This window comes from Hylobates moloch, unplaced genomic scaffold (assembly GCF_009828535.3).
Source record: "Hylobates moloch isolate HMO894 unplaced genomic scaffold, HMol_V3 SCAFFOLD_13, whole genome shotgun sequence".
In the NCBI taxonomy this organism is placed as follows: Eukaryota; Metazoa; Chordata; class Mammalia; order Primates; family Hylobatidae; genus Hylobates; species Hylobates moloch.
In genome coordinates, this window is record NW_026652288.1 from 3,402,081 (window position 1) to 3,417,933 (window position 15,853).

The 15,853-nt window shown below is 43.7% G+C and overlaps 1 protein-coding gene across 5 annotated transcripts in view; it reads left to right on the forward strand.

Moving 5' to 3' along the window:
* The window catches only part of DCDC2C (doublecortin domain containing 2C), a 139,958-nt gene that overhangs the window by 53,209 nt on the left and 70,896 nt on the right, over positions 1-15,853 (forward strand). For all 5 annotated transcript variants that reach the window (XM_032172119.2, XM_058426792.1, XM_058426793.1 and 2 more), the window contains 2 exons: positions 1,557-1,599; positions 15,088-15,214. In XM_032172119.2, the coding sequence (XP_032028010.1) occupies positions 1,557-1,599; positions 15,088-15,214 (170 nt within the window). The remainder of the gene's footprint in view (positions 1-1,556; positions 1,600-15,087; positions 15,215-15,853) is intronic.

Here is a 15,853-nt window from a genome sequence, read left to right on the forward strand (position 1 = left end):
ATGAAATGTAATATTCTTATTTAATATATGATACAATTTTAGATTTTAAAAATGAGGCGTGGGGGAACTGCTCTTGTATGGTGTATTCACAAGGACAGCAAGATCTACATTGAGTTCACTGCTTTTCTCTGGGATACCAGGAGTCTTAGAGATCAGGAGTTGAAATGTGCGATATAGCTTGAGAGCCGATTCTAGGCACAGTTATGCCTGCCCGTGATGCACCCAGCATGATGCTTTGTTTTCTTAATTTGGCATGCTTCCCCATATCTAAAATATAGAATTTGTGCTGGGTGTCGGTCTCTCCTGGTGAAAAAAGCCATGATTTTTGTAGTAATCCTGGGCATGGCTAAACGGGTGCCCCACTGTGTGTGTGTTTATGGACATGAGGTGAAGGGTGCTGAGATGGGTGGTTCCGAAGCCCATCTGTGGGATTGTTCATCCTTAATTGTTTAGCCCTGACAGGTGTGTTTGAAATGCATTTCGTGTAGGACACGACTTGAGGGCTTACTAGGAACCTTCCCAGAGCTAGTTCTTTGTCAAGTTTTCAATGATCATTATCTTGAGCAAAGAAAAAGAGCTGCCATTTTTCGTCTCATGGTGGAGCAGGACAGATGGCTTGAACACCATGCAGGTGGCCAGCCTTCCTCTACCCTTTAGATTTCGTGGTACGAGCGCTTTCTGCATTTGGAGAGGTTGAACCTCCACTGAGGGCTCAGCGTCCGGGATGGCCTCCTCCCATTCTGGTTCACGTGCTGCTAGGGTTTGTACCTCAAGGCCAAGAAAGGCTCCCTTTGTCCTGTCTACCAAGGACGACCCCACAGCAGTTTGATATCCAGGCAGATGGTTAGGTTAGAGTCCCACCTGTGTGCCTGGCACACATGGATATTTCTTGATTTTATTGACTTAATTCATGCTAATAGTCCTAATAGCACAGTGAGGAGGAACACTGCGGGGCTGTGGAGTTGAGGTGTTCTTTCTATCTGCCCCCCACGTGTTTCCCACCTCTCAGCGTGTTTTGCTTTTGGCCATTATCTGTTCATTGGGAAGCCCTGACGGGGTCTGACTGGCTTAAATATCTTTTCCCCTTGCCGAAGTTGTTGAGCTTAGGGTCAACAGGAGGCCACATGCAATCACTCAGAGACTGAAGTTCATGCGGCTTACACAGAATAGACCAAGGAGGTGCTCTGAATTTGCAGAGAATCCTGGGATAGAAACATTTCCAAATCTGAGTAGCAGCTATTGGAGAAAGCCTCACTAGAGAGGAATTAGAAATGGGATGCCTGCACTTGCAAAGGCAGCAGGTGGACAGGGGCTCTTTGCTGCGGTAGAAGGAGGATGGGCCATCTGATCTCCAGGAAGGAAATTGAACAGATTCCTGGGGCGTTTTCTGCTCCCGAGGCTGGGAAATCATTGTTGCTATGAGCCGTGTCCTCTGTGGACAGCCTGCTCCTCCTCGTGGTCACTTCCCTCCTAAAGACAAGGCTGCAGCCTGCATTTTTTAGAGATAACTTAGGGCTGGGCTTTACATTTCAAGTTGAACATCTTTTGTCTTGCAGAAGGTATGCGAATGTTGAAAAAAACTCACAGAGAAAGAAAAAAGTAAGTAACTTTTTAAAACAAGTAAGTAACTTGTTTCTGATTCTGGTGTCTTCTGGCATTAACAAGGGCACAGCGCGGGGTGAGGGCCCGAGCTGTAAACAGAGCTTCCTGGGCCAGCATCCGTGCCAGGCTTATAAAGAAAAATCAGGTGCACTTCTGAGAATGGTGTGAATAGAAGAGGAAGTTTATGTTTGGAACACAGAGTCCAGACCTGAGAGTCACACATAGGTATTTATAATGCAACCCAGTAGGTGTGAAGACATAAACATATTTGAACTTTTACGGGATAGGGAGGAGAGTAACTGATTCAAGCTTGGCATGAGTGGCAGTGGGCTCTGGCGGTGGGTGGGAGGAGGACATTCCAGGCAGATGTGACAGTAAGGCAGCAGTGGGAGAAGCAGCTCACTGCATGTGCACGTGTGTGAATACATATGCATGTGTATGTATGGGTGCATGTGTGTGTATAAATACATGTGTGTGGAGGCATGTGTGTATGTGTGGATGCATGTGTGTGTATGGATGCATGTGTGTGCGTGGGTGCATATGAATACATGTGAGTGGATGCAGATGTATGTGTCCATGGATGCATGTGTATGTGTGGATGCATGTGTGTGCATATGAATACATGTGTGTATAGGTGCACATGCATGTGATGCATATGTGTATATACATGTGTGTATGGGTGCATGTGTATGTATGGATGCACATATGTATGTATTTAAATACATTGAGTGTGTATGGAGGCATGGACATGTATGTATGAATGCATGTGTGTGTATGTATGAATGCATGTGTGTGTATGGAGGCATATGTATGCATGTGTGTGTATGGAGGCATATGTATGCATGTGTGCACAGGAGTACATGTGTGTATGAATGCACGTGCATGTGTGTATGTATGAATGTGTAGGGATGTATGTGTGTGCATATGACTACGTGTGTGTACCTATGGATGCATATGTGTGTATGTATGGATGCATATGTGTTGGTATATAAATACATATGCATGTTTGGAGGTGTGTGTATGGATGCATATGTGTGCATGTGTGCATGAGTACACGTGTATGTATGGATGCATGTGTGTATGTATGCATATGTGTGTACCTGTGACTACATAGGTGTGTGTACATATGGATGCATATGTGTGTGGATGTGTGTATGGATGCATATATGTTGTATGGATATGTTGCCTGCATATGTTGTATGGATGTGTATATGGATGCATATGTGTTGGTGTATAAATACATGTGTATGTTTGGAGGGGTGTGTATGGATACATATGTGTGCATGAGTACATATGTGTATGTATGGATCATGTGTATATGGATGCATATGTGTGCACATGTGCATATGAATACATATATGTGTATGTATGTATTCACATGCATGTGTGTATGGATGCATATGCATGTGTATAGAGGCATATGTTTGTATGAATGCATACATGGGTATTCATATGGAAACATTTGTGTATGGGTGCACATGTGTGTGTATGGATGCGTGTGTGTATGGATGCATTTGTGTGTGGATGCCAGTGTACCTGTGTATGGATGTGTGTGTGTGTGTGTGTGTGTGTGTGTGTGTGTGTGCGCTGATCACACAGTTTGAAGTTGCAGCATAAAGCATGAGGAAGAATGACAAGGAGGTATCAGGATCCAGGACTAGGAAGATTTGCAGAAGCTGGGTCCTAGAGGGGCTTACCAGTCCTTGTAACTGTTTACGTGATCCTCCTATATCCCCGATCATCCTATGAAAACTGCCTTTTAGTGGTTCTATTGACATTAATATTTATTCAACAAAGCTATTGAATGCGTACTCTTTCCAGTGCCTGTCTGCCTGGCTCACTGGCTCAAGTCCCCTCCCTACTGTGACACGCTGGCTTTGAGGGTCCACATTTTCCTGTTCTTTCCTTCCCCAGTAACTAACAGGTAGCCCTGGGCTTTGCTTTTCTGCTGTTGCAGCTCAGATTTCATGATTGCCATTTTAATCACTCTCCTGCAAATAGTTTTGACTTTCTCACCCGTGAGCCACTGTGTGCACCTGGCAAGTGTTCAGCCCTAGGTGAGCCCAGCCTGCACTTCCTTTGCACTTGCACTAATGCAGCGTGGTGTTGCTGGAAATAACGACATTGCTGACCTGAGTCTTCACGCTGAGTTCACGACCACAGTCCTTATCCAACTTCATTCACTGATTAAGCTTGATGTTTTAAAAAATGTTTTTCTGAATACATTTTGCCAAGTTTTATTGGAGATTTCTGCATGTCTGCTCTTGAGTGAGCTTAGCCTGTCTGACTTCTTTCTCATGTTGTCCTTCTCTGGCTTTTGTTGCCAAGGCTTTTTTTCTGAGTCGACTCTTATTATTTTTTGTAGCTTCTTGAGTTGAATGATTGCCTTATTTATTTTAGATTTTCTTTCTCCAAGAAACACATTTTAATATTAGGTGTTTGTTGAATGGATGAATGAAGGATGATCATTGAGATTACAGAAATGATATGCCTTACTCTGTTCATCGTTCCTTATATAAAGGTCTACATCTGTAAAGATGTGTTATCTTAAAACTCAGTATTAATTTTTTTGGCCTCATTTTGAAGAGTGGGTGTGTTTCTAAGAATGAAAAGAATTCCACACACAGGACTTCCCTGAGGCTGGAATTTATGATGACTTACAGCAACTTAGCCATTTATGATAAATGTGTTTGTTTCTTTACTTGCTTGCCCCAGGTTTTCCATTTCTAACTTGTTAAGCCTTTTATCTATTTTCTATGTGAATTGCTACAACATCTTTTTGGAAAAGAAGGTACAAAATTAAAAAAAATACAGGAGTGCTCGTCATTAAGATATTGCCTTGTGGAATATGGGGGGCTGTTGGGACCCTTGGTGGTGTGCACATTCTAATAGCATCAGCCAATCAAAGTATCAGCTTTCTTTAAAATTGGATGCTGGATTTTCTTTTAAATTTGCAAGCTTAAAGAAAGTACCTAGAATACAAAGCAGAAAGTCTTTCTTGACCCTTCAATGAACATATCACAAACATGATCTAGAACTTGTGACCCACAGGATATCAGGCCTGAACGGGGCACTTGTTGATTCATCTGGTTGTCCATGAGGCTGTGTTGAGGTGTTGGCAGCATGCTAAGCACAATCCGCTAGCACGAGAGACACAAAGATGAGTGTAAGTTTCCACCATTGGAGAAGGCAGAGTGTTGATAAGCATGGGAGTAATCCTAGCAGACCTCATGCAGCCCTTCTGCTTAGTAAATTAAATCCCAGTAATTAAATCACCCCAGATTCCACCAGCACCAACCTCCCCACCTCCACAGTTCCAACAGATCATTGATGCCTCTCCTATAAGCTGTTTAACTTCCACACCTGCCTATGTCTCCCCATCAACACTGCCCAGTGGAGTCAGGAAGAAACACCTGATACCTATGGGGGAAAGCTCTGTGAGAGTGGGCAGGTAGGGGGTCAGGGGAGCTGGGCTCCCCAGGAAGATGTTTTTATTTGCAGAGATCCAGATTTAAGCAAGGGAGTACAATGGACTATATCTACTTGATACTCATTACTACTGATGGAATAAATTGTATGGACTGAAAAGGGAGCAAAATAGGGTGGGGCTGGTCCTGAGCAACTATGACATTCCCAGTGAGGTGACAGGTGGAGCAGAGCGGTGGGACTGGAGAGATGCTGTGTATCATTGATTCTATGGAAGGCATATTCCCACATCCCTACATCCCTGGAACAGGTGCATCTGACGTCAACAGTGTCTCAGGACTCCTGTGGGCAGTCATGTTGCAGGTGCTGGTTGCTCATGGATAAACTTGGCTGTAGCTGCTCATTTGACTGTGTCTTCAATTGAATTGTGTGCGGGGTTGATTCTGTACATGTTGAGTTTGATTTTTCTATGAGAATTGAAACAAAAAGTTATTATATGCACGGAAAGGCCTAAAAGTAGAACATCATGATGCAAATTTGCTATCAGTTGAGTATATTCTTCTTCAATTCCATCTATTCTTGCAGAATGACAACCAGCTCTTGTGTAGGACCTGAGACAGGGAGGTCGACACACAAAGTTGCAGCTGTCCATGTCAGTGATCTACATGGTATAACAAGCCACCCCCAAACCCAGGTGCTTCAGGCAACAAGGGTTTATGATTTCTCTAAGTTCTGTGGGTTGGCTGCACAGGTCTTGGGCTGGTTTCACCTTGGTTGCTTATGAGGCTGTGTTCAGCGGGGCATCCTTCCCAAGCTGCATGCAGAAGCACTGATGCCTTTGACTCGGAGTCAAAAAGTGGCTCAGAAGTGTCAGACTCTGGATGTAAAATCTTGGAGGCTATTCAGGTGATTTGTTTCTGTTATTTTCTCATTTTTCTTTACGTACAAGCATGCTGTGTCATAAAAATGAGTGTCTGAATGGTTCTAGAAGGGCTTCTTCAGTAAGTAGAAAATAGAACTTCTAGGAAATTAAAGCACGCTGACATGCTTTAAATAGCACTTCCTTTCTTTCTTAGTGGTACATAAAATAGCTACGTGTTTGCAGTATGATTCATGGAATCTTGATTCAAAGAAGTGAGATGGAGAATAACAGAGAGTAATGTGGCACCTCGAGATGACTGTGGAGGACATGGGAGAAGTCAAGGCCGACCTCAGGATTCCAGGGATGGCGGGAGGGTGGTGCATTCAGGAGCTGGGATCAGGTCTGCAGGAGGAGGAAGCAGGACTTTGGGTTGCACATTTGTGTGAGAAGTTGCTTTGCTCTAGACGAGCACATTTATTACACAAGAGTGAAGGGAGGCATGAGAGATGATATCCATGCATAAAAGTATTTTCGATGTCAAGCCAGATTCCTTGCGTGTCCAGCAGAGGATACATCTGCTTCCGTGTTTGTCTGGGATTATCATTGTGGATTCTCTGTGGAATAGAAGGATGGGCCTCCTTCGCATCTAACTGATGTCTGTGAAGTGGGTGACATCTCGTCTACGTGTGATGACATTTTTCCTTAGTAAACTAACTGCTGCCATCAAGGCAAAGCTGTAGTGTTTTAAGAGCAGGTGTCTGGCCTCTGATGTCTGCACTTGGAATCCCAGCTGTACCTAACATTCCAGTGGCTTGACTGGACCTCCCCTCTGTGGGTCTCATGGAAAGCTGACTCCCTCCTCTCTTCCCTCTTATTACACTCTTCTCTATCATCAGACTTCGTTCCAAGGCCATGAAGTTCTAATTTAAGCTGTTGGAGCTGCACTGTCCAGAATGTTTGAAAGATGTGAGAGCACAGCTCTTCGTCTCTTAGTTCTCAGTTTCCATTTTGAATAGAAGAAAATATTTTTTTCTTAATTTAGCAAACAAACTTGCATTTGCACTGTTAAAAATGCCCATTTCCCTACCATTTGACCCAGCAATCCCATTACTGAGTATATACCCAAAGGATTATAAATCATTCTACTATAAAGACACATGCACCCATATGTTTATTGCAGCACCATTTACAATAGTAAAGACTTGGAACCAACCCAAATGCCCATCAGTGATAGACTGGATAAAGAAAATGTGGCACATATACACCATGGAATACTATGCAGACATAAAAAAGAATGAGTTCATGTTCTTTGCAGGGACGTGGATGAAGCTGGAAACCATCATTCTCAGCAAACTAACACAGGAACAGAAAACCAAACACCACATGTTCTCACTCATATGTGGGAGTTGAACAATAACACATGGACACAGGGAGGGGCACATCACACACTGGGGCCTGTTAGGGGGTTGGAGGAAAGGGAAGGGAGAGCATTAGGACAAATACCTAATGCATGCAGGGCTTAAAACCTAGACGATGGGTTGATAGGTGCAGCAAACCACCATGGCACATGTATACCCATGTAACAAACCTGCACGTTCTGCACATGTATCCCAGAACTTAAAGTAAAATAAAAAAAAAAAAGCCCATTTCCCAAGGAAATGGCAAAAAAAAATCATGAATGCAGTTTTACTTATTAGCACATCTGAAATGTACTTTGAAAATAGCCTGCATTATTCTATTGGTTCACTTCACTTATTGCTTGATTCAAATATTTGAGCATTAGAAAGTATGTCATTATGAGTCTGCCAGTATCCTGTCTGGCACAATTAACTGGAACTTTCAGTCCAGTGAAAGTAATTGAATGAAGCTACTCTCATTATATAGCATTCAGTTTTATAGGAATTGCATTTACTGTGATTTTATAGCTACTGCCTTCCAAAGAAGAAATGCTAATTTAATAAATGTTTAAAATTGCATTCACATATTAAAATGAATGTTTTATGGTGCAGGCTTCTGTGAGAAATCAGCAAATAGTTAATAAGCATTGTATTGATATCACATCTGCAATCAGAACATTAATATTAAATCCTTCTGGGCATAGAGCACAAGTGTTGGTAGTGAACAGTAATGAAAAGGAGATACAGCATATAAATTAAGGAGGTGCGTGCGTGTGTGTGTGAAAACAGTTGCAGAAGCATGGGCAGTACCAGACTGAGACCCACACTTTAATAACCTGTTCTGAACAGTAAAGTTCACTGTGAAATGAGTGCTTTGGAATTGACGTTTGCTGGCTAATCACGTCAAGGCTGGAGCAATATCTCATAACAGTCAAGGCCGCAATTGTCATCTTTTAGCAGCCTGAGGATGCGACAGCCAGGTTCAATGTTAGCAAATCTTCCACTTTAATAAATGTTCAAAGCAGGCCTGGTTCATTGGTAGAAGACCTTGACCCACTTGGGATAGAGCTGGGACTTTCGCATGGGAACTTTTTGCTGTCAGCGTTTGTCATTTCTTAGCTGAGGATGGACTGACTCTGAAATAGGTTGTTACTGTCCTTCAATTAGGCAAACTGACTCATCCCAAGTTGCCCTGGGAGGCTGCCTTTTGTGTGCTAGAGCTAGACGATCTCTTATAATAGCATTAAAATATAGCTGGATTAATTGAAATAGGCTCTGGAGAAAAATAATAGTCTTTAAAGCACTGCAGAGAAATAAAACCAACATGCCTCAGGTTCATTTTCTGAAAGCATTTTCAGTAAGGAGAAAGATGAATGAAATTGAGAAGCGGTACCCATCCCCTTTGTAAATAGAGCTCCCATTGATTTTGGAGGGCTTGAGACTTGAGACGGAGAGAAATGTGGGTGTAAGACGTGAGGTTCACGCATGCTTCCTTGTGAAAGCCATGGATTCTTGCTTGATCCTTTTTTTTTTTTTTAACAAAGTGCTGCTGCAGATCCATGTTGTTCTGACAAAAGCCATCTGGAGTGCCATGCACTTTGTCCTGCTCCCGTCCTTGGAAACTTGCAGGCCGGAAGGAGAAATGGCTGTGTAAGTGGAAAACCACAAGGCATGTGGCCGTGGAACTATTCATAACGTGGTGTAGTGTGCAGAGGGGATATTGGGGGAAGGAAGCTGTGTGTATTCATTCATTCTTACACTGCTATAAAGAAATATCTGAGACTGGGGAATTTATAAAGAAAAGAGATTTAATTGGCTTATGGTTCTGCAGGAGGCATGGGAATAGCATCTGCTTAGCTTCTGAGGAGGCCTCAGGGAGCTTCCAATCATGGCAGAAGGTGAAGGGAAGTAGGCGTCTCACATGGCAAACACAGGAGCAAGAGAGGAGTCGGGGGGAGCAGGGGAGGTACCACACACTTAACCTGATCTCGTGAGAATTCACTCACTGCTGTGAGGACACATCAAGCTATCAGAGGTCCATCCCCATGACCCAAACCCCTCCCACCATGCTCCACCTCCAAGGATGGGGATCACAATTCAACATGAGATTCGGGCGGGGACAAACATCCAAACTAAATCAGTGTGGGAACAAGAAGACCTTTGAATTGGGTCTTGGAGGATGTGTAGGAGAGTTCTCCAGGTGGCTGAGAGGAGGCAGCTGTTTTGGAGAGAGTAGGGCTTTAGGGGAACTGACAAGCTGCGGAACAGCAAGCCTGTGTGAGGCTGCCTGGGAAGGGGATGGGGAGGCAGGCTGGGCCTGGGTGAAGGGCTGAGTGTTGCGGGGGGGTGGTAAGAGTTTGGACTTCATCCTGAGGGGACGTGGACCTTGAGTGCTTGGGTTACGTCTGTACACTGCCCACTGATTCTCCTGAGAGAGCCCCTCCACACCCCTCCCCTGGACCACCATTGATGCCCAACCACTGCCAGTGTGTCCAGAGTCAAGTCACACCTGTTCCACTCACTCACAGAGGTTCGTTCTGGCATTTGGATGAGCACTGGCTGACTGCCAGCCTGGCTCTGAGATCCCTCCCTGTCTGAAGTGCTGTGGTCCCCAGCACAGCCCCAGGAGGCAGGCACCATCTCCATTCTCTCGCACCTCAGAGAGACCTGAGGCCACACAGCTGACGTGGCGGGCCCGCGACCCAGCGCTGGTGAGCACGGCTCGGGATGTCACCCAGCTCAGGAGCTCCCACTGCCGGCCAGGCTCCTAGAATGGTCACGGATTTTTCTTTTCTTTCTTTTTTTTTTTTAATTGAATAATTTCCAACATCCTTTTCAATAATATATATTTTCTTAAATTATTATTATACTTTAAGTTTTAGGGTACATGTGCACAACGTGCAGGTTTGTTACATACGTATACATGTGCCATGTTGGTGTGCTGCACCCATTAACTCGTCATTTAGCATTAGGTATATCTCCTAATAATATCCCTCTCCCCTCCCCCCAACCCACAACAGTCCCCGGTGTGTGATGTTCCCTTTCCTGTGTCCATGTGTTATCATTGTTCAATTCCCACCTATGAGTGAGAACATGCAGTGTTTGGTTTTTTTGTTCTTGCGATAGTTTGCTGAGAATGATGGTTTCCAGCTTCATCCATGTCCCTACAAAGGACAAGGAACTCGTCATTTTTTGTGGCTGCATAGTATTCCATGGTGTATATGTGCCACATTTTCTTAATCCAGTCTATCATTGTTGGACATTTGAGTTGGTTCCAAGTCTTTGCTATTGTGAATAGTGCCACAATAAACATACGTGTGCGTGTGTCTTTATAGCAACATGATTTATAATCCTTTGGGTATATACCCAGTAATGGGATTGCTGGGTCAAATGGTGTTTCTAGTTCTAGATCCCTGAGGAATTGCCACACCGACTTCCACAATGGTTGAACTAATTTACAGTCCGCCGTAACTGAAGGCTCCTTGCCTTCGACCCTGGCTCATACGCAGGCTTTCGTATCTTTGTCCAGCTCTGTGTCACCAATGCGAGAGCACCCGCCAAGGTGGCCCTAGTCCCACTACGCTGCACGGGGTCTCTAGTCTCACAGCCCTTTACTCTTACCTGCTTTCTTCTCTCCCTGGAATATATGTCCTACTGTTGATTGTTCCCGTTGTCTGACTGTAAGCACCATTTTCTCTGTAAAGCCGTTTTTGGGCTTATTCCAGCATCCTTCACAGCCCACCCTTTAGAATGGACTCTGTTATTTTGGGCTGGACACAAAACCAAGTAAGGCACTTGCTCTTGGTGCTACCTGTGCGTTTCTCTCTGCTGTGCTCTCCAGGGTAGAGCCAGGCCTGTGCGTTTCTGTCTGCTGTGCTCTCCGGGGTAGAACCGTGCTCTTTAGTCATGTATTTTCCAGCTGGATACCTTGTAGACAAGCAGTAGGCGATTATTGAGGGAATGAAGGAATTCACCCACCAGAGCTGCTCAGTGACTGTTGAGGATGCTACTGCTTAGGTATAGAAAATTGGAATAAAATTTGAATCCTGTTTTATTGCAACCTTTGCAGATGTTTAGTCTGTTAGCATGGTAGTTAACAAGAGCAGACTAAATTAGAATTGTAATGTAACCAGAGGAGGCATCGACTTCATCAGTTCTCATCGCTTACCTCTATTATATGCAACTAGAAAGATGTAGTGTCTGCTCTCCTCTGACCCAAGTATTGTGAACTGCTTTGAGACTCCACGTTTAAAAGACAGTTTAAACTGAGCAAAATTAAGAAAAGTAAGTGCAATACAGGATTGGGTGTGATTCAATGTGAAAGGTCTTCATGTAGTGTTTGGGGGTTAGATTACGTTTTCCCTTTTCCATGGAATTAACATTTTGTTGCGTTCTTTTAGTCAGTTTTCCAACCCATATTGTAATTTGCGCTGTTTAAGAAGTCAAGATCTTCCACTTAAATGAGGTTCATCAACAAGCTGTATTCTGAAGGTTGACTAGGACAGACTCAGGCTTGGACCAAGGTTTAGGGCAGGGAAGTTTGGGAGGGAAGAGCATATTTGTATGTCCTGCAGATGGCATTAGCTGGAAAGGACAGGGGCACTGCTTTGTGGAGAAGGTGTGCCATGATTGTAAGGCCTCCCCAGTCATGTGGAACTGTGAGTCCGTTGAACCTCTTTTTCTTCATAAATTACCCAGTCTCAGGTATTTCTTCATAGCAGTATGAAAATGGACTAATACGTAGCCAACTCTAGATCTTTCTATAAAGCAATGCAAGACAGGCCTACATTCTTCAAAGATGCCAAGGTCGTGAAAGACAGTCTGAGGAGCTGTTCCAGGTGAGAGGAGACTCAGGAGATCTGACATCTAAATGTGATGTGAATCCTGAACAGATCTTTTCTTGAGTGAAAAATGCTATAAAGCACATTTTTGGGACAATTACAAAATTGGAATATGGATGGTAGAATAGATGAAAATACTATATCAGGTGAATATCCTGAATTTGGCAATTGTCTCTGATTATGTAAGAGATGATGTTTCTGTTGTGAGGAAACACACTCTGAAGTATTAAATAGATCCCACGTCTTCAGTATTAAGTACTAAAGTACTAAGAGGCAAAGGTGCATGATGTAAGAAACCTTCTCCCAAATAGTTCAGAGAAAATATGTACTTAATATAGATATTGGCCTGCAGAATCTGTGTCTATCAGTGCCCTGCATTTTCTTGTCTGAAGAAATGTCAGATTTTAAACTCTTCTTTCCCTACTGTCTTTCCATCCTCTTGCTCAGTTCATTAAATCAGCAGAGATTTACTGAGCAACTATTATGCTTGCTGAATTGAACACACACACATATTGAGAGCTGACTCTTTGTTTAGCACGGTGGTTAGTTATGTCAGGGTGTCATAGGAACACATCAAAGAGACCGTTGAGGTGAGGCTTGAGCTGGGGTTTGGAGGATGAGCTGGCATAAGAAGAAGGTGAGGAAGGGACTTCCACGTGGAAGGGAGCTGTAGCGGCACAGGTATGGTGCAGGGAAGGATGGGTTGGACTAGGAAGGCAGGTGGGTCTTGGAGCATGAATGCCACTGTGCTAGGTTAAGGAGTTTGGATGTCTTCCCAAGGTGGTGTCTACCTCCTTAAGGGTTTGAACAGTGGGAAGTGATCAGGTGTGCTGGCATTATTCACCTATTCAGTTAACAAATATTTACTGAGCATCTGCTATGTGCCAGGCATGGTTCTAGGCTCTGGGAATTCATTAATGGAGAAACAAACCAACATCCTTGCCCTTGGATGGCTTCTAACCTTCTGCTGATGAAAGAAAAACACAACAAACATCATCAATAAATTGTCTATGAATTACATATACTGCTGTGGGTAAAGTGTGAAGGGCAAGGGAAGGGACAGGGCACCCCTCTTGGGAGTGACAGGGCAGAGGAACGATTTGAGCCAAGACTTGACAGGAGGCTGCACCTGTGCTGCTCCCAATTTCACAGAAATAAGGTATTTGCAAAAACTCCCATTTCCTGCATGTGCTTGGGTAAGGTATGAGATTAGAAATAAATTGGTGTAATGACACAGTGCCCCCTGTTTGCCCAGCTATCCTGCTGCATCCAAAGTTACTTTTGTTTCGGGCGACTTTCCAGGTCAGGGTGGAGGCACTGCGTTTGTATCTCATTGCAGTGCCCAGGGTGGTGGGGGCTGGGTCACACTGTGGGCGGTTCTTGTTTGCTGTGTATTCTGCGTCACAACTGCTTCTGTGCCCTGTGTTATGAGGGTGGATCGTGCATGCTTGTCATTGCCCTTTGAGTACTATTCCAGAGATAATAGGACACACCACACACACACACACACACACACACACACACACACACACACACACGGTGTCTTTATCTTAGAGGCCAAAGTTAAGGAAAATGTGTCTCAACAACCAGAGTTCAGTGATGCTAAAAAGAATCAATTAGACTTTCAGAATCCCAACCTCCAGCCAAAATACAGGCACCATATACCATCTTCTGTTTCCGTGACCACTTCTGCTAAGATCTCATTTCTTCTCCTTAACAGCAGGATTTCAGCTCGTAGGAAAACTCCTTAAAATAGGTAGAAACATTTTGTGTGGTCGCACGTATAAGGTTGGAAGGCTATTTTCATACCTTAACTTCCACAAAGATCAAAAACCTGGTAGTTTGCGTCATATACAATATATTAATGGTACAAGACAGGTGTTTTCAGTTTGACATTTCTTAAGTGACATAGAGAGCTCGGGAGAAATACCCATTTATATACTTCAGCCTGCATTCACTTCCAAATACTTGAGAAAAGATCAAAAAAAGAAAACCTAAAAAAGACATTTTGTATTATAAAGATAGTTTATGGGATAGAATTGTAATGGTGCTAAGGGAATTACAGGCAGTCCTGACTTAGTTCGACTTAGGATTTTTGAGTGTATGATGGTGCAAAAGCTTCACGCGTTCAGTAGAAAGCCGTAGGATACTCTCGGAATGCTGGGCAGTGACGGCCACAGCTGCCTGTCAGCCACGTGCCCTCTGCAGGTGGACGGCGATGCCAGATGACTTTTCCCGCCTCCAGGCCAACGTAAGTGTTCCGAGCACGTTTAAGGAAGGGCTGCGCCATGATGTTTGGTAGGCTAGGTGTATTAAATGCATTTTCGACTTTAGATACTTTCACCTTAGGACATGTTCATCAGGATGTGACCACGTCCTAATTTGAGGAGCAGATATCTGCATGTCATCTTACTTTGTGTTTTAGTTGTGCTTTGTTGTTACTGTTTACAGATTAAAAAACATGTGAGTTATCCCTTATTGCAACCCCAAAGTAAACCACCACATGGCTAATTTTCATCACAGATACCCTCATCCTGCTCAGAGGTTCCAGCAGGAACGGCTTTGTGATGCTTGTTGAACAGCAGTTTTCATTAAGCTTTAAAGAGTGGCTCCAAAAAACCAGAGGCGCCTCTTTTGACTTGCTTATCCCTCTAAAGCAAGCCCTGATTTTGTCAGGTTTTAGGAAGGCCACCTCCAGTTAGGAAGTGAACTAACCTTCTCTGCCTGCTGAGGCACTGGGAGGGAGGGAGAGAATTATTTTTGCTGCTTTTCAGAGGGGAATGCAAGTCATAGAGTAGAAGAGGCTGCATTTGAAGTGAGGCTTCATGGAGGTGCCTGAATTTCCTCCTACTGTTTCTCTGAGGAGCTTGTGTCTTCCTGACCACACCTAGAGAACCTGATCGGACTCCTTGTATCCCACTGTTCCTAATGGACTTTCTCTTCTTCATTTGTCCTATAGGTGGATTCCAAAGGAAAAGAACCTTGTAAATATGATGGCACACCCCCTAAAACACAGGATTCTGTTTATTACGCCAAAGAAGAAAAGAAGAAAACATTGGCAGAACCTTTAGTCCAAAGGGGCGCAGGTGACGTGCAATTTCATCCTATTGTAGGCAGTTTGAAACTTTACCAGGCTAAGAACGTGGGATTTTTTTTTTCAGAAAAATTTTATACTCCAGAAATATTGTTTGACTTGTAACTATCTGCTTTATTAATAAGAGGTTCAGCTTGTAGGTAGGTCAGTAGTTGGCAGAGCAGAAAAACAAAATTTCACTGCTGAAGGCAATGGGATTCTCTAATCAGGGGGCCTCCAAGATAAACACAGTGTTTAAAATCAGCTTACAGCAGGACTGGGTATCTTCTTTCCTAAAGACTGATGACAGAAAACAACAAACAAATCTATCTTTTGGGAGAAACATGAACATAAAAGCCACCTAGATTGTTTAGGTGTATTTTTTGAGTATAAGAGACATTTAAAAGATGGATCTTCAGAGCTGGTTTTAAAATGAGATAATTTGGAAAGTGCTCTTACATCTATTTTTACCACTCTGCTACTATTACCAACTCTCACTGAGCTCTTACTGGGTGCCCAGCTCTGAATGAGGCACGTTCAGCTCCCATCTCATTTATGCGTGTGGTGGATACTTAGTGAGAGATGTGAGTCACGTGGCTGGTTATGGAGGAGAAAGCAAGGTGGTGGGAGAGGCTTTCCTGCGCTTCTCTGC